Below are 22181 nucleotides of genomic sequence, written 5' to 3' on the forward strand. Positions count from 1 at the left end.
AAATTCATGGATGATATTATATTTTAGATGGTATTTTCATAATATCAAAATACTTATTCAATAATACTAATACCAACAAATGCAAATAATGTTTTGTTGGTTTTGGTATAATTTGTTATTTGTATTTAGATGATACTATCTAAAATGTAATTAAATACCAATGCGTGTTATTAAAGCCATTCATGACTCTAATTATTATAGGCTGAGAATTCTACATATGAGAAGGTCAATAAGAAAACATATATCTTCAGACAAAGTTGTGGAGCTAGGAACATAAACAAAAATTTAGCACTAGGTTGAGTAGTGTACTTTTCAATTCATAGCATAATCATAAGCATGTACTTATAAAAGCTGTATTCATTGAGGACTGAGGAGCTTACCATAACATTCTATCTAAACAAAATTCTGTAACAGCAATGAGCTTTACATTCTTCACCTGATTTAAATGTGCATGTGAAACTGTAAATGGCCTTCCTATACAAAATAATTTCATCTACCATGCGGTATATAAAAGCCAAAATGGAGAATATTAACATCTAGCAAAAGATCACCCCATCTAGACAAAATGGCGACTACTATCTAGCAAAAGATCACCCCATTGTTGCATGTACACGAGAAAACCCAAAAAAGTATGTGTGTTAGCGAATCATCTGTATCAATAGTTCGAAACGTGCTAAAACTCACTATTCCTGTATGTACTTCCTAGCGTTTTGCACGCCTCTCCTACGCCTTTTAATGATAGGAACCTCTACATCATCCTGTGCTGGTGGAGTTGCCTTGTCTTGACTCTTTCCTATGATAAGATACAGAAATAAGTCAGGAGTGGATAGGCAAAAGTACATTTTATTATTCCCTCCATTTCATATTGTTCTTCCTACTTTGACCATTGTCTCACAATTCACAAAGAGATTACAAGCGAGAAGAATAATACTCCCTCCGTCCCCTATTGATGGTCACTTTTGCCATTTTTGGTGACTCAAAATGTTAGTCACATTTGCTTTTTTCAAGTACCATTAATATTATTTTTTTTACCAAAATTCTCTAACATTTGCAAAAATATTTGTGCAAATTTAAATTTTTCATGTAAATTTTATTTTCCCACGTACTTTAATTACTTTCTCTCTCTACTTTTTTGCATACCCAATGGAAATTTACCTTTTCAATGTACTTTCTTTATTTCTCTTTAATTCCCGTGATTTTTTAGCAAAAGTGACCATCAATAGGGGACGGAGGGAGTACAAAACAGAGGGGGTAATGAAATAAGCATATGCTCTAAAGTGAAACAAAATTCCTGCAAATGACAAAAAAGGTGATAAAATTCATAATTCCTGCATATAATTCCAAGCAATTGACTCACCTCTTTTGGCCTTTTTAACGGGAGTTTTTTCATCACCCTCTGCTGGTTGGGTTAACTCGTCTTCACCGACTGCTAAAAGATAAATACACATGTAATTGTAAATGAAGATTGGATAAGCAATAAAGCACATATAAGTGAAAAATTAATAATGTACATGAAGTACAGTCATTTCCACAAGCTGGTGGGCTGAATCTCACATTAAATGTAATTCATCCAGCACATGTTTTCATATAGCATCACTATGGAGAAAGCACAACCTTTCAGGCTTTAGGATTCCTAGTTTGTGATATGGCCGTATGGGTGAGATCATGAGTAGTTTGGGAGCAAGGAGCACTGCAGTATGAGATGATGGAGAGGGAAGGAAGTGGTGAGTGGCTGAGTATGAAGGAAGAGACGGGATTTCTTCGAATCAAATACCTTGATTTATGAAATGGAGTTCTAGAACCCTCCCACTTAACCCCCACAGCCACTCTCACACCGTTACAGCCAAACAGATCCATTCTCCTTGTGATCTTAACTGCCACAAAGCACCCCCAGGACTCAAGGTGCTAAATACTAGCACAAATGGGTGCAGAAGGGACCCACAGGAGTAAGGAAGTTCAACTTAGTGTTTGTGTTTCAATATAAGAATAATAACTTTGACTTCAAGTTCTTACAATAATCGGGCAACAAGCCACCAATTCAAATGAAGGACTATCTTTCATAATAAAAAGAAACCAAGGCAGGCTAAGTACATACCTTCTGCTGTAGGACTAGCACTATCACTCTGTAAGCCTAGACAGTCAGCAGTTTTGCTAGGATCATGACCGGATGACCTCTGCAGCCCCACTGTGATTACTCCACGACCAGGCTTCTGTTCAGGCATATCACATCTTCCATTGAAAGGTTCCATGTAACAGAACCTGTTGAAATAGACCAAAAAGGGGGAGATAAAAGAAGAAAAGAGAAAACATTATCAATATCGCAATACTCATGGCTTTGGATGCCAAGGGCAGGATAAAATTAAGCCATACCATTAATAACATTTTAAATTTCTGGAAAAGCCCAATTCATCTTGGTTAAAATCCTTTTCCTTCCATACTTGAAATATTGTACCATTGATCACATCTATATTAATTATGAGTTGTATTGAATAAGTAGGTAGTTTTTCCTTTTGCATGTGGCGTAATAAATAGTACACAAAGATGACTCTCCCCCCTCCTCAAAATGAGCAATAGAGAGTTTGAAATTGCAATGCATAAACTCACTCAACCATATACATATGTGTCAGATTATCATCAAACAGATTCAAACCTTCAGCACCATGGGTAAATGACATTAATTTAAAAGTAACTCTCATAATGCTTAAAAATCAGAACTTGATACGGAGTATACATTAACACAAGTCTGAAGAATTTTTTCAAAATTATTTAAAAATGTTGCCCTTTGGCAATACCTTAGAATTCGAAACATGTAATAAGTAGAACATCATTTATTATTTATTTTCTTAATTTTGTATGCAACTATGCAAGTGTCATCCCTACAAAGACAACTTACAAAAATTTGGTAAAGATTAATTTAGAAACTTTGACCATTCTCACAGGCGACAGGAAAAGCAAGAGATCAGATAATTCAAAGAAATCATTATAAGAAATATACCAGTCTTTAGGTAGATTTATGCTGTCAAAATCAGCATTTAACAATCTCCACTTCCTGCACTTGTCACACTGCACCCAATCATTATCAGGCTTGTATCGAGCATGGCCTTTTTTCTGTCAAAGTAAAAAAAATAAAAAAATAATTAAAACAAGTTATACGACCTAAACTGCTGAGAAATCTCATTGGATTTCAAGCACCACTATATGTCTATACGTACTGTCAGCTATTTAGACAGTTGATTGATGTAATAATTATACATAAAATGAGCAGTAAACAAGCAGTGCAACAAGTTTATCTGATCACATTGCTAAAGTACTACAGAACCAGGTAAGTAATACTTTTTAGATCTTAATGCAGAGTAGTTGAACACATAGCACCTCACCAGGCAATACTATTAACAGACAATAAAAGGACCAAATAAACTTGGTTCACAATCCAAAACATGCTAAAAAAAAAAAGAAATATCAAAATAAAAGGAATGACTATGTAATAATTCTTCTTCCAATGAACCTTAAGCAGCAACGTCAAATGATCATTACTGTCATTATTAAACCAAATAGGCTGACATAAAAACCCATCAAAAGTGTATAAGGCTAATAGCAGGTAAAAGAAAGAGCTTTGTCTGACTGCTTCTTACCTAACCAGTGTCAGTCAGCTGGCATCCCAACAATTAGCTACAAGAATATCCTGACCCCCAGGAACAAAACCCATCTGTCAACTATAGATCAGAGAGATATTAATGGCCACTGGAAAGCCTGAGTTAAGTTGCTCCAAGGCCATTCATAAGCCGTCTTGGCCCATTTATCGCTACCACACACCTATAGCCTTTCACTTCCTCACTCTTCCTTTTGTTTCTGATCCTATAACCTACACCTTTAAAATCCCCATCAACAAACCTTCCCCAGAAGGTTCATCATTTATTTCAGCCATTATCTTATTGGCAGCTTAAAGATAGCCAAACACTAACACAGCTAACAGGAGGAGGAATGGCCGGATCACACAACCCTTTTAAAAAAAATGTGAATTCCGACATAGATTTTGCATGAAAGAATATTTCTGAATTCCTTCAGTCCACGGCAGACTATTGCTCTAAGTCAACAATGACACTAGATTTCAGTTGACAAAGCACATGTAAGGTTGTAGTGGTACAGCAACTCAGCAAGGAAAGGAGGAAAAACAAGAACACCAGAGTGACTTAGTGGCTTTATGCCCAACATTCCAGTTGGACCCCTAGATGTCACCTTTAGTCTTGTAAACTAACGTCGCTCCAGTTCTTATTTTGATCGTTATATTAATCTATCCAAGAGCTAAAGCTTAATACACTTCCAAGCGAGCCTAATTAATTAAGCACTTTGAAGAGTTTGAACAATATAACAAAATGTAACTGTAACTATTGTTCATCTGGAATAACAAGTGTAGGCATAGAGAAAAAAATCATGCAAGCATAAAAGTAGAATATATATAACATACCAACTGTACTGGATCAAAAAACTTATCCCAGTATTCATCTGCCTGCTTTCCCAACCATTCTTCAAGCAAAGCATATGGCTCACAATCTTGAAATCCTTGCTTGTTGTTATGAACCAAAACACTACCATTCCCATCATCCTGAATCAAAAAGATGAACAAACGATAATTTAGCTGCACAGTAATCATAATTTTTTTTTTTAAAAAAAAGAGGGAAAGACAAAACCTTATAAATAATGGCTGTAGAATACATTATTACATAATGACATGTAAAGAATTATCAACACATATAATTCCTTTATATTGAATGCCCAGGAAGAATTCTCAGCCCTCTAAGGCTCTTTTCTACCCCAGACAAGAGCGTCACCAAAAGCATTGGTGTAATGGTATAAATTACTCGGTTGGGGGGGGGGGGGGGTGGGGGTGCTCACCATCAATTCAGTAACGTCTATGACACCAATTACACCTCGACCCATATCAGCACTGTGAACCATGCCACCTACTCTCTTGTACGCCTGGAAAGAAAGAAAGAAGGTAAGAGAGAGAATAAGGTAGCTTTGGTTAAGGATAGAAGAAGCACGGGGGTGTGCTATAAAGAACTCGAACCGTAGACCGATCAAAGAATCTTACAAATTACAGTAGCTTTTAAGTACATCAATAGTTTGATCAATTAATCCATCAACCACTTTCCTGTGAAAGGAAAAGCAGGCACATTCTCCTGATTAAATAAAAATTTTCTCCTTTTACACTAGATTAGAAGAGGACATGTTATTGCTCTAGGGGATTTAATCACGAGTTTCATTGTTAAGCACATAATCAAACCAATGAAAAACATCAAATAAGAGAAGAACACATGATAATGTAGAGATTATAGACTACTTACATAATCTATTGAGAACAACTGATACATTGGGTACTTCTGTCAATGAAAGGAAACTCAAGTTCTTCTAATTTATTTCTTACAAGCTCCATACAAACTTTAAAATCAGAACGTAAATCCCCTTTAACAGAAACCTTCCTATACAAACTACAAGGTATATTGGCCAAATTACAGTGAACAATTCTACTTTATGTTCCTTCAAACCCAGGCGTGCACATTACCTGATTCTCTAACCCCCTGCCGAATTGAGAAAAGAAAATTTTAAACGTGAATGTGGTACATTTCGCCTAAACTAACAATACTCAGTAGTGACTAGAATACCCATATCCAATCTCATACTAGCCAAATTGGTAACACTGTTTGCCACGTATCTATGCACATAGCCACACATGCATCAACACTAATTCCTATTTGTATATAAGAAAATATTGCGATGACATCTGCTAATTTTAGATGACCAACCCACACAAGATCACTTATTCTCACTAAAGCATGACATATACGATACCAATAAATTTGCAGCTTAACGAACAGGGAAATGAGGAAGCATGCAATAAACAAGAATGTTCAATAAAAAATAAAAATCCCCAGCCATCTACAATTCTACATTTAGATGAGTAAAATCTTGCTGACCTCTATTAGACGGCCATGCCAGTATAAGAATATTCCACAGTTTGCCTCATCCCACTCTATCTGACAACGACCAAGAGTAAGCCGGACTTGTTTGCCCATTATTTCCCCATTATGGTGAGCAGTATTATTAAGAGATTTGGCCAAGGGTCGACTTCTAACCTGTCAAACGGAGTTACAAATCTTACAATTAACTAATAAACAGATAGATTTTAATAACCCATAATAGCAAGAGAAGGTTAATAGAATTACCAGTGAGCCTTGAACATATATCTTCATCCTAGGCTCTAAAAATATGACTTCCAAATAAGAACGTAGTGAATAATCTAAAGAAACCTGAAAAGGAACAAAGATGGAGAAAAGAAGCAATAAGTATTTACCGTAATTATAAAAGCATAGCCGCTTATCTACCATATGTAAATTGACCAGGTACGTCATTAATAATTTAGATATCAACATCCAAAATGAAAATCAGAAATATATTTCAGAAAAAGGCAAATTATCTAATTTGATAAATTACGACAACACAAAAGAGTTATTGTTAAGACAAAGAAAAATGTGCAAAACTGATCTTACAATCTGTGTAGCAATAGCATCAGAAGAAAGAAATATTAGAAGGGAATGTGCTCCAAACCTTTTTACTTGTCTGCCCAGGACGTTTTCTGACACGTCTAGAACGAATATATATGTCACCCTGGTGAAAGGTGCTCCCACCTTGCAAGCCTGCTTGCCATTCCAAAGTGTACTCTGCGCCCCATTTATCCAAATTCCATATATAGATCTGTGTTCCTGTATTTCCTCTAAACAGGCCAGCCTTTTCACCAATTAAATACTCGTTGAATGGTGAAAACTGCTTCATCACATTCAGGTTGTACTTCGCTAATGCTTCAGACTGTACACTTGTATCAATGTCCATGCACTGAGCTTGTCGACAGTAGCTGACAACAGGTATCTCCACATTCTGCATCGTTAAAAGACACATACTGGTATGAAAATTACCCACATAATACTCAACCACAAAAGAAAAAAGACCACACAAATATTCATCACATAGTTCCTGGTAAAAATTTGAACAACTCAGTAATGCCCATGGGCTGTAGAAGCGTCACCTTGAAAATTTATTTTTGCGCATTGAGGCAGTTTTAGGTGGAAATTTGGGAAACTACGGTCTTTTTCTTACTTCCAAGTACTTTTTGAGATAAGCTTTTAAAATTGACCATAACTTATTCATACAAGACAAAAAGAGATATTCAAACATTAGTAGCATCTGAAATTAGCATCTAATGCAGTAACAACTCTAATAATATGTAGCAATAAATTACACGAATCTTGTTAATCCAACAAGAATTCTGTTGTATACAGCAAAACCTTTAATCTTTTTTTCCTTTTTTTATTTAATTTTTTTTAAAAATTTTTTTTAATTTGAAGACAGCAAAACCTTTTTTTTCTGATTCCATGACATATACACAAACATAGAGGGGGAAGGGATTTCCTAATCTGATGTTACTAAGATAGGCGACAAAGAAGAAATTGAGTTGACACATAGTCACGGAATTAAAGGAGAGGGAAAGAGAGATTTGTGGTGGGGTATAATTTAAACTCCATGGCCCCATTTAATGGTTGCAAAAGAAAAGCAATATAACAGCATTGTATACACACACAAAGCAAGAGAGATTTTTCACAACAATGGAGTGGGTGAGGGGCAGGGGGGAGAAAAGTTCGTGGTGGCTTACGTCCTTTCCTTCATTAAATGATTGTGAAAGAAAAGCAACAGAACGAGAATGCGTTGTCTGTGTTAGGACTAGAGCATCTCTGCCCAGTTTCATTGATCCTGTCTGATAAAAAAAAAAAAAAAAAAACAAAAAAAAAAAAACAAAAAAAAAAACACACCTTGCATTAGATGACAAGGAAAGATCCAAAAACACTGAATGAATTCATGAAACTTCATGAGCATAAGCCACATAACAACCCCTTCGTTAATACTGCAGAGTTTATCAATAAATATGATACTGCAGATAGTGCCTACTGCCTACTCACATTTCTGATGCAACAAAAACATGACCCTATCTACTTTTTTTTGATAATTCTGTCAATATCAAAGTCACCTGCAGACAAGAATGCATCAGGGAGCAAGAGCTACCTAGCAAAAATTGAACATACAAATGCCATTCTGAAGTCCAACGAAAATAGAGTACAGCAGAAGACACAGTGGCTAGAAAGATCAAATACACATTTTGGCCCAAGAGAATCCCATCTACTGATTCATTTCAGCCTCAATTGTTACTACCGTGTTCATTATATTTATCTCTTCCGCAAGTTGTCCAAGGACACTGTAAATAAAAAGCAATTTGATGAAAAACTACCTTGAAACCAACACCAAATCTTCCAATACAATCTTGATTATCTTCGTCAGGTACTTTGTGCCCAAATGAAATCATCCTCAATATCTCTTGGTGATTCATTCCAACACCATCATCAATTAAAGATAGCATAGGAATCTCAGAGCCCACAGTCTTATCAAATATAGTCTCAACAGCAATTTCTAGCCTGTTGAAAAATTCTTAAATGATGTTAAACATAGCAGATATTAGGATGCAAAGTAGTACTCCATCCATACCTAAATAATAGGCCACATGTTATTGGGCCATTGGGGTCATTTTGAGAAAATTAAGTTATTCAGTAATAAAATTCTTTCAATGCAATGTTTTACATCTCCACCATGGCTCATGATATGTTTCACTTAAAGATATAATTAAGGGTAATACAAACATATTATAGTTAAAAGTTTAAAAAGTGCACAAATTTTGGGACAGCCAAGTAAAATTGTGGGCATGTTAGTTACAGAGACAGGAAGTTTTATATCCGAAGCAAATTCACAATCAATGACATTGCATAAAGTTATAAAATTCACAAACTTAACTGCAAGCTCAAGTCAATTATAGTTATTTCTCAAAAAAGAAAAAAAAAATCATTCAACACAAACAAAACATTAAATAAATATCTGGAAGCAGAGAATTTCAACTGACCTTGATGCCTTCGCATCCCTTGAATTATCAACAAGCTCTGCAATTGCACCAAAGATCCAACCAGAATGAACATGACTAAGAGTTTTCAAATAACTCGGGTCTGTAACAAAATTTCTTTCTGCAGCCACATCTTCCTTTGCGGAGCAGAGCTGAAGACTATTGTGCTCATGACACTTGGAAATAGAGGAACAGGTAGCCTTGTCAGCTGAACTACTTCCCTTCAGATAAGCATCTGACTCAAATGCAACGTGTTTCATAGAATGACGCGGAGAATTGAAAAGCAATGATGGGTTTTTTACTTCTTCTTCAAGCATCAACCGAGTACTCGGTAATGGGCTCACTGCCTTTATCGCAGCTTTATGCATAACTGTAAGAACCACAAACTCAAATTAGTAACCACAATTACCTTGAGCTTTAAGCATAGAAAAATTGCTTGGAAAAAAAAATACTAAAATAGTACTAATTCTATTTCCTCAAGCAATTTGATGGTTCGTTCATGAAGAAGGAAAGGGGGCCGCAGATTATTAGTAGCTTGAGATATGTTTTGTCAGGTGCTTTACAATATTTGATATAGCTTGATATATACGCTTTAATTTAAGGACCAGAAATCCATTCGTAATTCTGAAGCAATTATCACGAATCATACTTTTCCTTGAAGATTAAGTTCACAGTTCTCTAATTAGGCAATTCTGAGTACGACAAGGTCGACAACTAAATAATTTTTCCTCAAGCATTTACCTTGAGACCTTTCAAAAAAAAAAAGCATTTACCTTGAGCAGATGCATCCTTGGTGTCAACTAATAATAATTATTTTATGACATATCAATATATATATTGGGATCTGATGAGAAGTATGCTTAATGTGAGAAGCGTGAGAAGTTCAGGTACAATTAGGTGTCACTATAGATACATCAAGCATACATTGTGGATACAAGTCATACACTGTAGTTGCAATATGCATGCCTAGGAAAAGGAAATGAAAGCAACTCTGTCCATCTCTCTCTTTCTTCTTTTTGATACTAATTTTTTTAAATTCAACATTCTACTGCATATAATCAGATCATGTTAGAAACTTGAGGGAGCTCTGCCCATCTTTTTCTTTCTTCTTTTTGATACATCCCACTGTTTATAATCAGAACATGTTAGATACTTGGGGAATAACTCACCTGGTGTTGCATGCCTTTGGTCCACAGAGGTGTCACATAGTTCCTGCAAATCATAAGCCACCGTAGCATGGGAAAAATACAGGCCATCATCTGTTACATTAGGCTCACGTTGCAATGCAAATACATGAATCTTCATGTTCGCAAGTTTTACAGTAGCAACCTTCAAAACAGAACAGCAGAACATCATTATAAATACTGATTGCAGGCTTAATATTCATTTGTCACTCCTCTTGAAAAATCTTCACGAAAGTTCACATAAGCACTTTTCAAGTTTTCAGATACCAGAAAATAACAATAATTGGCTCTTTTAAAAAAAGAACTAGTAAATTGGCTCTGAATCTCTGATTATGCCTTGATTAGTTGCTCTAATATAAAACTATACTTTCATTTCATGTTCAAAGCTATGACTACAGATACACATAACATTATAGTGTAAATTTTTTATATTATCCAGCCAAATGGGGGAATGGGAAGAATATTACAGAAATACAACATTGTCTATGGTAACTGTGAAAAGGCCTTTGTAGGGGAACATGTTCCATAACCAGAATGCAGGCCATAAGAACATAAGGTAAAGCAGTGAAACACTAAGTTTAGATGGATAAATTGGCATCAAGGAACCAGTCCACTAAACATGGAATTCTTCTAAACTTGGTGTTTCACTAAAACATAAAATTCAACTACATTGGTAAATCCCAGTCCACTAAAACATGTATTTTAAATACAAAAATCGCTTAGCCCATATGGGATTCCAATTGAAATGTGGGTATGTTTAAAGTATTGAATGGTTGATAAACATCTTCAACAAGATTTTTAAACAACAAAAGGCTAAAGGAATGGAAAAGATCACATTAGTACCAAAATTTTCAAACTATAAAGAAACAAAACTAATGCATTACATCATGAAATTACGAAATATGGTAATTGGGTGTAGATGGAGGAAGTGGGTGAAGGTGTCAGAAAACTAATTCAGGATTAAGCCTGAACAAAACAAAAACGTAAATATACAGCATACTACCACTTTGGAGTTAATCCATGCATGCAAGTAGGAAATCACGCACCATCTACTAGAAGGGGAAAGTTTATCCAAATAAAAAATAAAAACATAACTATATACAGATATAAGAGGTAGTGCTTACTTTACTGTTGCCGTGAAGGAAGTTAAGAAATTTATTCCATTCAGATTTCTGATCTGCCTCATTTTTCTCAGGTGACGGCATAAATGATGGAAAAATCGGAAAGTTCGGCAAATGAAGAAGGCCTTCTACTGTTTTCATCTTAACTATATCCACATTCCAAGAGGAAGACCTGCAAGTTAGATATAAAATAGTAATTACCAGAAAATCCACATTCAAAAGAAATTTTCAGAATTCTTGGTGCACAAAAAGGAAAGAAATATGAGTACATCAGCCTTCTTATAGCCATAATAATAATAATAAATAAAATGGTAAATAATGAGTAGGTATAAGCAAAAATAGCAAAGATTACAATCACATTCCTGCATAAATTTGTCAAAAACTATGTAAGATGATAGATAAATGCAAGTAGAGTGAAGATCAATAATTGTTGATGTGCATGCTAAACATTCTTGGAGGTATTGAATTTGCATATACGCTCTACTGAAGTAATGCATTTCACTTATAAGGCAAAACAAGAATCGTGAATTTACTTATACCTGCCTTTCAAGATTGAAATATACCTAAGACAGCATTTTCAACCAAAAAAAAGGCCATTTAAAAATCTTTTAATTAGGATCAGACAAGCCTTCAATTTCAAGTGCATCTCCAATATCCAAAAACAGAAGGAAGAATTAAGCGTTAATAGGCTAACAGCACATAAATCAGACCATCAAGTTGGCCCTAGATTGGATTAATTATTGATTAAGATGAAATGAATTGGCTCAACTTTATTATGCATCACAATAGGACACAAACTAAAATCATCATGACATGAAAAAACAAAAAATATGCACATACACTTGAATGGGAGGATTTGTGCACTTAGCATAACAAATAAATTTGCCGTCTTTCTTCAATTTAATGTAGCGTGATGAAGCATCTGCAAAAGCCACAGACAAAGCACAATTGCAATATTAGAAGTTATGAACAAGGGGGTTATAAATAAGCCAATCTAAAGATTGGTGTTTCAATAGCTTAAATTTCTTATAACTTAGTAACTTCATAAAATAATATTGATTAGCTATAAAGTCCAAGATATTAACTAAGATGATCCATATTAAGACTTACCTTTCTTGGCAGAAAAATTGGCCTTCGATTCCACCATTTCAGAACCTAGTGAAAGGAATAATAATAAAATTAAGTAGAATGATTAGAAAAACAAAATTTCAACAAGACAAATGGTTTCTGCCAAGAGTTGCTTCTAGAAAGAAAATTAAACAAACAAGCAGAAGACCAGCTTAGTAGATAAATGATAGTAAAGAGACATTCATAATAACTTTAAAATGTGAGAAAAGGGAGGTGAAAATATGTATAAATGATAAAACTATAAAAACATACAAAGGCATACAACCACTATAAAGCAGAAAGAACTAGAAACAGGCAATCATCTCCACCACTTCTTCCGGCTCTTCCCCTTGAATCTTACACAATTACACTAGATTGTCATAGATTCATTACGTCCTCTTAAAGGCATAACGACTTGTGAGCTTCCGCTGAGATAAACCGAGTAAATCTTCAAATTAATCATCAAACTTTAATCGTATTGATACTTAAAACCTATAAGTCCGCTTTCACAATGTGCTTAAATTCTTAAATCCAACATATCTACAGCAAATAACTTCACATCAAAACTCCATACACTACTGCATAATTTAGTTTCGACAGCCTAGCACGTAGTACATAACTACATACACGGGAACAATCTTCATTCTTCAATTCTTCATCCTACTCTCAATCGACTACAATTGCATGAAAAAATCAACCAATTCTTCATCCGCTGTAATATGAAGATCATATTAATAAACCAGGCCTAAACTCATTAATAACGATTAACTACAATTTCATAACGATTCTCCGTTGTAATATGAAGATCATTAATAAACCAGGCCTAAACCCTCACATTACTTCATCCACCACCACCAATACTAACAACCACGACGACAACGACAAAAGGAGTAGAATTACACATTTGAAGCATTCAATCGAAAGCATATATTTAAACATTCATTCAGCATACACTTTAAAACAACATATTACGATCAACTCCAACAAAAATAAACAAATAAAAAAAAAATATACAAAAACTCCAAATAAACCGACATTGATCACAATTCAAGGGCACTACTCCACTACAATCACAGAAATTTAACAGATAAAATTCAAACAAAAGACAGAAGATTTATCTACAAATGACGTACTGATAATACTCAAATAACAAAAGAGAAAAGAGAAAAAAAAAAAAAAAAGCGCATACATTGAGCACGAATTACACACAAAAAAGCGAAATTCTCCAAATTATTACCAGTAAAAAAATCAGACGCTTTGTAAACCCTAGAAATGCGAAATAAATGCGATGAAATTGGCGAGAAATGGAGGTGATCGTAGAGAAGAAATTGAGTAGAGAGAGAAAAAATGTAGGAGTAGAGAGAGAAAGTAGTGAGAGAGAGAAAAGCGAGGAAATGTTTTAGGAGTAGCGAAGAAGGAAGAGAGTAGACATGAGTGGTAGGAAATACGAGTAGCAAAAATGCAGTTGCAGTAGCAGAAGGAAGAGCAGAAGAAATTGTGTGAGAGTTGGAAGAGGAAATGGAGAATGTAGGAGAGAGAAATTTTTTGGGTGTTTTTGTCGTTTAGACTCTCCCTTGACGATTCACGAGATGACCCCACAAATACAGTTGGCGTTTTATTATACGTCATGTTAATTGTTTACTCATTTTCGCCTACTCTATTTAACCATTGTGGTAATGACGTTTCGATTCAACGTCTTCATTAATGCCTCTAAAACTTTAATTAAAACAATTACTGTTTCCGTCCCCTTTTGATAGTCCTTCATGAGCATTTTTCACGGGAATTAATAAACACAAATAACACTAGTAAAAGTTCATTGAAAAAGTAAATTGACATTGGGTATGCAAAAAAATAGAGAGAAAAAGTAATAAAAGTACATGGGAAAGTTAAATTTGCACAAGTATTGTTGCAAATTGGAGAGAATTTTGGTAAAAAAATAATATTAATGGTTGTTGAAAAAAGCAAATGGGGTGAATATTTTGGGACTAAAATTTGCCTATAAGGGACAATCAAAAGGGGACGGAGGGAGTATCTTTTTAATACTTTACCTCTTTTTATTTAACTTTCTTAATACCCGCGTAATCAACTCAAATGGGTCGTTCTTTCGAGAACGGAGGGAGTAATACATGTTGGCACATTCATCAAATCATTAGAAAAAAATGATGAGAATTTTTTAACTACATATGAAAAAATTTTAAATGAGACAACTTTTTAAACTTTCCCAATCAGAAAATGAAAAGAACAAATAGGATTGAAGAGAGTAGTTGGCATCTAGAAAGGATAAAGATAAATCTTATTTTGTTGTACGGAGTAGTATTATAAAGTTATACGTTATCAATCTCGAACATATTCTTCAAAAAAAAAATAAAAAAAATCTCATACATATTCTCATATGCTCTTATTTTATTCACCTTTTTCATACACCTATCCACCAAATTGAGATGCTTACCTATTTATTACAATCTCGTAACTTTTCACACCTGCTTTATTCACAATTGGCTCACTCTCTCTATCTTCTCTTTACTATCTTCCATAAAATAGATTTAGTCATAACTTTTAATAAACTTTAATCCACACTCTGTCCTCTTACTAGCACCTATGTCAACCAAAAGTATTACACCATGCAGCTATGAATTTTGACAATTGAAAAAATGAGGAGTCTTCATTCCTCCATTATATTGTTGGAGAGCTTTAAATTTTTTAATGCTAAACAACTTGAAATTCTGGCTGTAACCTTGTAAGCATCATCCATTAGAGCGAAAAGTTTAGGCCAGCTTAGTGTAATTAACACATTAGACCACCTATAAATCCGTAATTACTTAAAGTCTAGTCTCATGCTTACATGAATACACTTTACCTAAACTTTTTATCCTACCACCCCTTTCCAACACTTTATTTACCACTCGCTTTTGCTTTTACACTTCCTTAAATAAAAAAACGTGTGAACCATAACTTACTCCAAGCTTTCTAAAAATATGTGTCAAATATAACTCCGTAAGTATAAATTAAATGAAGCCCTTAAGAGATAAAAGTAGTACACTTAAAACACCAAAAAAGATCAATGAAAGTTCTTTGTAATTCCATCTGATTTAGAGCAAGTTAAAATAGATGTACCAATGACCTTATTGTATTTATAATATGCTTAGATGCCTTCAATAGGTACTATTTCTAAATTTCTAAGAGTAGGTAATTAACAATTACGGAGTAAAAAAGAAGTTTCATTTGTGATAAAGGTCATGTCACAATCACGAGTGATACTAACTTAAAAATAAGTCCCACATCTTGTTTATACTGGAATAAAAGTTATGAACAAACATGCATGTATGACAGTATATGAAATGATAGAATTGATAAGGCTACGAAAACAAATTCAGCTTACCATTATTCTGTTTTTCGCGTTCAACTTCTTTTTGATCTGATTTTGAAGGCTTTGGTTCTAGCTGCTTTGTAAGGTTAGCTTCAGCATTATCTTCAGACAATTTCGTTCCAAGCTCCTTTGTAAGGTTAGCTTCAGCATTATCTTCGGACAATTTCATTCCAAGCTCCTTTGTAAGGTCAGCTTCAGCATTATCTTCAGACAATTTCATTCCAAGCTCCTTTGTAAGGTCAGCTTCTGCATTATCATTGGACAATTTTGTTCCAAGCTCCTTTGTAAGGTTAGCTTCTGCATTACCTAGGGATGGATTTGTTGCAAGCTTCTTCGTAACCTTAGCTTCTGCATTATCATTGAGCGATTTTGTTGCAAGCTCCTTTGTAGCATTAGCTTTTGCATCATCTTTGGACAATTGTGTTGCAACCTCCTTTGTAGTATTAGCTTCTGCATCATCTTTGGATGGTTTTGTAGCAAGCTCCTTTGTACCATTAACTTCTGCATCATCTTTGGGTGATTTTGTTGCAAACTTCTTTGCAGCATTAGCTTCTGCATCATCTTTAGATGATATTGTAGCAAGATTCTTAGTAAGATTAGTTCCTGCATCATCTTTTGACGATTTTGTTTCCAACTTCTTTGTAAGGTTAGGTTTTGCATCATCTCTGGAAGATTTTGTTGCAAGCTTCTTTGAAAGGTCAGTTCCTGCATTATCATTGGACTGCATTGTTTCCGGCTTCTTTGTAAGCTTAGCTTCTGCATTATCTTTGGATAATTCAGCAGCAAGCTTATCAGTAGAGTCAACTTCTTCATTTTCCTTCGAGGATTTGGTTTCCAACACCTTTGCAGAGTCTGAAACAGAGGCAGATGCAGCTCCTGGAAAGAAATTTCAAAATTTATGTGATTCAAACATACATTCCTGGCCATTTAACTACAAGCAAAAAATATCGGTAATGGTTTTTGGAACTATTGGAGGCAAAGTCAGGGCATAATTAGGATTATTAAAAAAAAAAAAACCTTAGTTGAGATTATTAGAAGTAAATCGACAATAGTTGGAATTATTAAAGTGGATTTTTCCAAAATAAAAACTACTTGATAGATGTAATTAGCAAGCTGCATAAATTGATTACCTTCCGAATAAGGTGACTTCGACGTAATACTATTAGTATGCCTTGCTAGTTCTTCAGGTCGACCACCAAACTTTGCAGAATTAGTCATGGGTTTCTTGAAAGATCTGTTTGAAGTAGTGATTCTACTTCGCATGTATGATGATCTACCTCGACCATGAAAGACACGTTCTTTTGTGCCCTCCCAACGTTTTGCATGAAATTCATAATGATGCCTTCTCTTGTAATTTCTTGGATTTCTAGCTTCCTCATAAGGGTCTTCATACTTTGTAGAGTCTCGTCGATCTATAGAAGACAGTATAAACAAATTAAGAAGCCAAACGGTTTTCTTTATACTGATTTCTCCCATGTAAATGATATTGTGAAACAAATTTATGCAATAATACTCACATCTACTATAAGATCGGCTATTTTCAGAAAATCTTCTCCTTGCATGAAAATTAGAGCGCGTATATGGTGCCACATCCCTTCCTGTGCGATCTATAAAAGATGAGTAAACAAAGTAAGAATGGAAAATTCTTCCCTTTGTCTAGAATCTAATTCTATTATAATTCAGATAGCGCTAAATTAATAATACAAACTTGTCATATATTAACATTCACATACAGTTACCATAAGATGGACTATCAGAATATCTCCTCCTTTTTCCAGGATAACCTGATCGTGAAATTGGTTGATCCGGACCCAGAGTATCAGAATATCTGCCTCTTCTTTCAGGATAACTTGATCGTGAACTTGGTTGGTTCGGAACCACCTCTGCCAGGCGAGCTAAGAAAGATCAGCAAACAAGTTAAGAAGGCAAACTTTTGAACCCTCCTTAAATTGGCACCTTAATAGAGTAATTTGAGCTAACATGACCAAAACATTCACAGCTACTACATACAATAAGCATGAGCAAAAAAGAACATTGTTGTATACTATCTGTACAATGAATCAATCAACATATGAAGTACATAATTCTAAGGAAATATCATACCTTAACTATAACATGCCAGATTTAGCTCGAGCCTAAAAGTATAGTTACTTAAGTACATTCACCAGTCTTATGCAATACTTGTTACTTTGACTAACTAATTTGATTGTTTCATAAATGAAGCATTAAAATGTGAAAATTAGTTATCATAAATAATTTCCTCCAACCAAACATAGCCCTATTTCCACTCCTCCTTTACCCAAATTCCACCCATGAGGCCACGACAAGCCTGTCATGATTCAAAATCTAGCACCATATATAGCCCCATCTCCAAGCCTTTTCCACTACAATGTATACTTTATCAATAAAACAGTCCAATTATTAGAGCGAGAAAGAGACTGAGAGAAGTGCATATCACACTAACAGTGTAATTTACATTTAAATACGGATTATGTAAAAACTATAAATAAACAGAAGAGGATACTTAAATGACTTTCTATAGTCTGAACAAACTTGTGATAAAATTACATTAACAATTACCATAAGATGGAGAGTCATATCTGCTTCTTTCAGGAGTAGGTGATCGTAAAGATGGTTGATCTAGAGCCATTTCCTCATCCGGGTGACCTAAAAGAAAATTAGCAAACAAGTTAGGAAGGCAAAAATAATCTCTCCATCCAAGAACCAATTGTCGCATTGATAGTGTAATTTAAACTAAACATGCAACAACTAATCCTAGCAGAAGTAATACTTAATTTGGATTCTCTTATCCAAAGTAAATTGTAAACAAACTAATGAAATAACACTCACAGCTAATATAAGATGGATCACCAGGATAATCTCCTCTATGAAGAAAATCTGACCGCGATAATGGTTGATCCGGATGCACATCCTCTTCCATGTAATCTCTAATAGTTGCATTTACTGGTCTTATCACTGTCATAGGTTGATTAGTGTGAAATGTTCCAGGGTATTCAGAATCATCCACTAGCTGCTGGGACCTATAACCAAAACTTCTAGAGCGTCCATGATCAATAGGGACTACAATCCCAGAAGACTCTCGTTGTTGGTAGTATTGAATATAATCCCCTTGATTGCTTCTTAGTCTTTTTGGCAACGAGCCAGTTTTTTCCACGTAAAATGATTCATTTATACGCATATCAATCTTCAATGTAAACTACAGCTGGAAATAGGCATGAGTATATTGTGAGTTGTAAGTATACATATATATACAATATGCATGAGCAAGAGCAAGAGCAAGAGAATGGTACTATGTTATGACCAAAAAAAGGCTGTTGTACATTTGCAAGATGAGATAATTAACACGAATGTGATCAGAAGTATCATAGTTAATTAGTTATCACATGGCCAAACTTAGCTCGAGCCTAAAAGTACAACTACTATACTCTCACCATTCTTATGTAGTACTTGTCTATTTAACTAATTTGTTTGTTTGTTCCATGATGATGATATTTTGCATTGTCCATCTCCGTGCTTTGTTCTACAACCATGTATTACTATTTGATAGTCGTAGTCCAATTATTAGTATCGGAACAAAGTCACAAATCAAAGCTCAAAACACCAAGGTAGCCAAAGTGACAAACACCTCATATGCTAACAAACTCCTATACATTATACTTATATACTTCGTATTAAACACCCTAATAGGCAAAATATATCTATCACCTGAAAATATAAGATTACCTGAAAACATAAGATTATTGGATATCTATAACACTTAACACGACACAACTCGATACTGTACACTATGCATTTATTAGATCATCACCCCAAAATCAAAATCTAGGCAGTATTAAAACATCCTATCTTTAATATAATCTATAGTTTTCCAAACTTAGGAATACTTTCTTTGGTAGCCATACAATCCCCAAATTACTCATCTTCACTCTTGTCATCTCTTAAACCAAGATCAAGATTTGCAAACTCATTAAGCCCCCAAGCCTCACCATTCTTATTAGTCAATTAAAATTCAAATGTTTCAAAAAAGAAACCACATGACAATATCAGATTGCCTATAAAATTGAGGGAGAAACAATGCGAAGATATGACTTCAAACACGTTATATAAAACAATTGAGTGTCAACGTCAATAACATTACTAACATGACAATCCCCGTCGAGACAAATCAAACAAGACCGCATGTAGATGTATCAAAAAAATGAAAAACAGAGGGAGTAATTAAAACTAATGTGATTTTTAAACATCAAAATTGTTTTTTTACTTTTCAAACTAATTTTACCAGTCAAAGTTATGTTCACTCTGAATTCTATTCTGTAAAACTCTTAAAGAACAGGGTTATAGTCTTTTATAGTCAATAAACTGTAAAAAAAATAAAAAAAAATAAAAAAAAATAAAAAAAAAAAGCCCTATTTAATTGTAAAATTGACATGTCGGCCATATATCATAATCAAGATCTCTACTTTTTCCTTCTACAGTACTATTTTAAAGTACATAGTTTCTAGAAAATCAAGAACTTAAAAAAGCAATAAACAACCAAAAAGAAAAACTCAAATACATCAGAATTTATACAGAATTTATACTTTTAAGTACAAAAAAAATGCTGAAAAGACTTGAGGAGAAGTATGTATACCTTTACGAGTATTTAAGAAGAAGACGGTTTTTTTTTGGGTTTGAAAATTGTGAGAGAAAAGAGGAATAAAAAGAAGAAGAAAATATTACTGTACTCTGCAAATTTAGTGGTTGGGGTAATTGTTAGCCAAACTAGGGAATGTTGGATTTTTTTTTTTTTTTTTCCTGAAGATTTGCTATACCAAAAATCTTGATGCTATCGATTCAAAAAAAAAAAAAAAAAAAAAGAAAAGAAAATCTTGATGCTATCATTTCGATTTTCGAGGATAAACAGTGTACAAAATTATTTCTAACTTTATTTACTGTTTTGGTGAAAAGATACTGTGATTTTAGTGGGTCTCTCTTGTGGATGGAAACTACGGAGTAATATACTTCAATTTGCACTAATCTTCTTTTCTTTTCAAAATACATATTAGACCTTTACATTATAGTCCATAATAGGTTGAACCCGGTGTCGGAATTTCACGATACATTACGTGATACATCCCGGAGTCATATAATATTGTTTTGATCTATATATAACCATTATCCGGCTACGTACAGGCCCGTGAAAGCTTATAGCCAATACAAGAGACGTGTACGAAAACAAATAATTTAACTGTTTTAAGACAAATTGGGTCGTTCCACCCACCCAATTGGACTACCGGAGGATATTAGGGACCATGGTAAACATCTCGGAAATTTTTATTTCCAGGTCAAAATAAGTGCAAAATTGTCCAAAATTGAAGTCTATAATACACGTTTTTTGAGGTTACGGGCCCGGTGGCGAAAAGTCTTGAGACCCTAAGGGATACATTTTAGGGTCATATAATGCCGTTTGGAATCATATATGATCATTATATGTTGTCATAAATGTCCGTGGTAGGCTTGAGTTCACTAAATCGGTGCAAGTTTCGAACGGGTAAATTGACTGTTTAAAGGCATCTTGGATGGTTGCACTCACCCAAATAGACTCCCGGTGAGTATTGGTGCATGAAAGATAAAGTTAATAGACCATGGATTTAATATTTTAATGAAAATAACACGTATTGTTGTTATATAATTAGGATTCCTTGGTTGGATTATGCAATGCTGTTTTATACTTTTATGAAAAATATTTTTCAAAAAAATTAAAGTATATTGATAATATTTTGAGTATTTGTTATATACACCCATGAGTATTTGTTCTCATTTTGATGATTGTTTTTCATTTTATCATCAAATGAGTAAAAACTAACCTCTTGTCAAAAAAAAAAAAAACTTAAGTTGGGTGTATATAACAAATTCTAAATTCTTTAGTATGTACACTACAAGTAGGTCTATATTTTTCATGGTCCCTTTTAGAGGAATAATTATATAGACATGTCCTTATTTTTTCAAAACAAGTATTGTGTCTGGTTTTGTATTGTGATTATAAATTTATAAGTTGTATGACAAATGAGGTTAGTAACGTAATCAGAACTTACAAGTTTCAATGTCAGAAGTTGTTAGAAATTATATATTGATAATAACTTTGTTACTTTCTTCGTTGATCATAAACTAAAACATACACTACTATTTGCATGATATTGAATTTTTTTTAATTTTATCAAAGCTAATTTAAACTACATTACTTTCTTGTCTTGCATCACATTATCCATTTTTGTATATGAGTAATCCATTTTTTTAAAAAAAAAAGTCGAAGTATCAAGGGCCTGCCCATTGAGTTGAACTGTTATGATTTATGAAGTAGAATAATGTGGTAAATTGAGTCAAACTGAACAAAAAAAAAAGTCCAA

General features: G+C 34.0%; 1 protein-coding gene across 1 annotated transcript; it reads right to left on the reverse strand.

Annotated features, from left to right (window-relative positions):
* Positions 1 to 306: 306 nt before the first annotated feature.
* LOC145602102 (uncharacterized) lies at positions 307 to 13907 on the reverse strand. The gene is made up of 17 exons (XM_081658251.1): positions 13645 to 13907; positions 12411 to 12455; positions 12141 to 12222; positions 11304 to 11472; positions 10165 to 10324; positions 8999 to 9365; positions 8336 to 8519; positions 7706 to 7807; positions 6607 to 6933; positions 6225 to 6308; positions 5976 to 6134; positions 4894 to 4977; positions 4466 to 4603; positions 2996 to 3108; positions 2096 to 2259; positions 1358 to 1429; positions 307 to 793 (listed from the first exon to the last, which is right to left on the reverse strand). The coding sequence occupies exons 2-17, from the start codon at positions 12445 to 12447 to the stop codon at positions 684 to 686; spliced, it is 2352 nt and encodes a 783-aa protein (XP_081514377.1). The 5' UTR covers positions 12448 to 12455; positions 13645 to 13907; the 3' UTR covers positions 307 to 683.
* Between the last annotated feature and the right edge of the window lie 8274 nt (positions 13908 to 22181).

The sequence above is a fragment of the Chenopodium album genome, chromosome 21 (assembly GCF_948465745.1).
Source record: "Chenopodium album chromosome 21, dcCheAlbu1.1, whole genome shotgun sequence".
NCBI classification, from domain to species: Eukaryota; Viridiplantae; Streptophyta; class Magnoliopsida; order Caryophyllales; family Amaranthaceae; genus Chenopodium; species Chenopodium album.

Coding starts and splice junctions, on each gene's coding strand:
- LOC145602102 (XM_081658251.1), bottom strand. CDS start 12,447: ATGGTGGAATCGAAGGCCAATTTTTCTGCCAAGAAAG. Junction 10,325..11,303: donor TCCTTCACGGCAACAGTAAA/GTAAGCACTACC, acceptor TCTGTTTTGAAG/GTTGCTACTGTAAAACTTGC. Junction 9,366..10,164: donor CCAAAGGCATGCAACACCAG/GTGAGTTATTCC, acceptor TGGTTCTTACAG/TTATGCATAAAGCTGCGATA.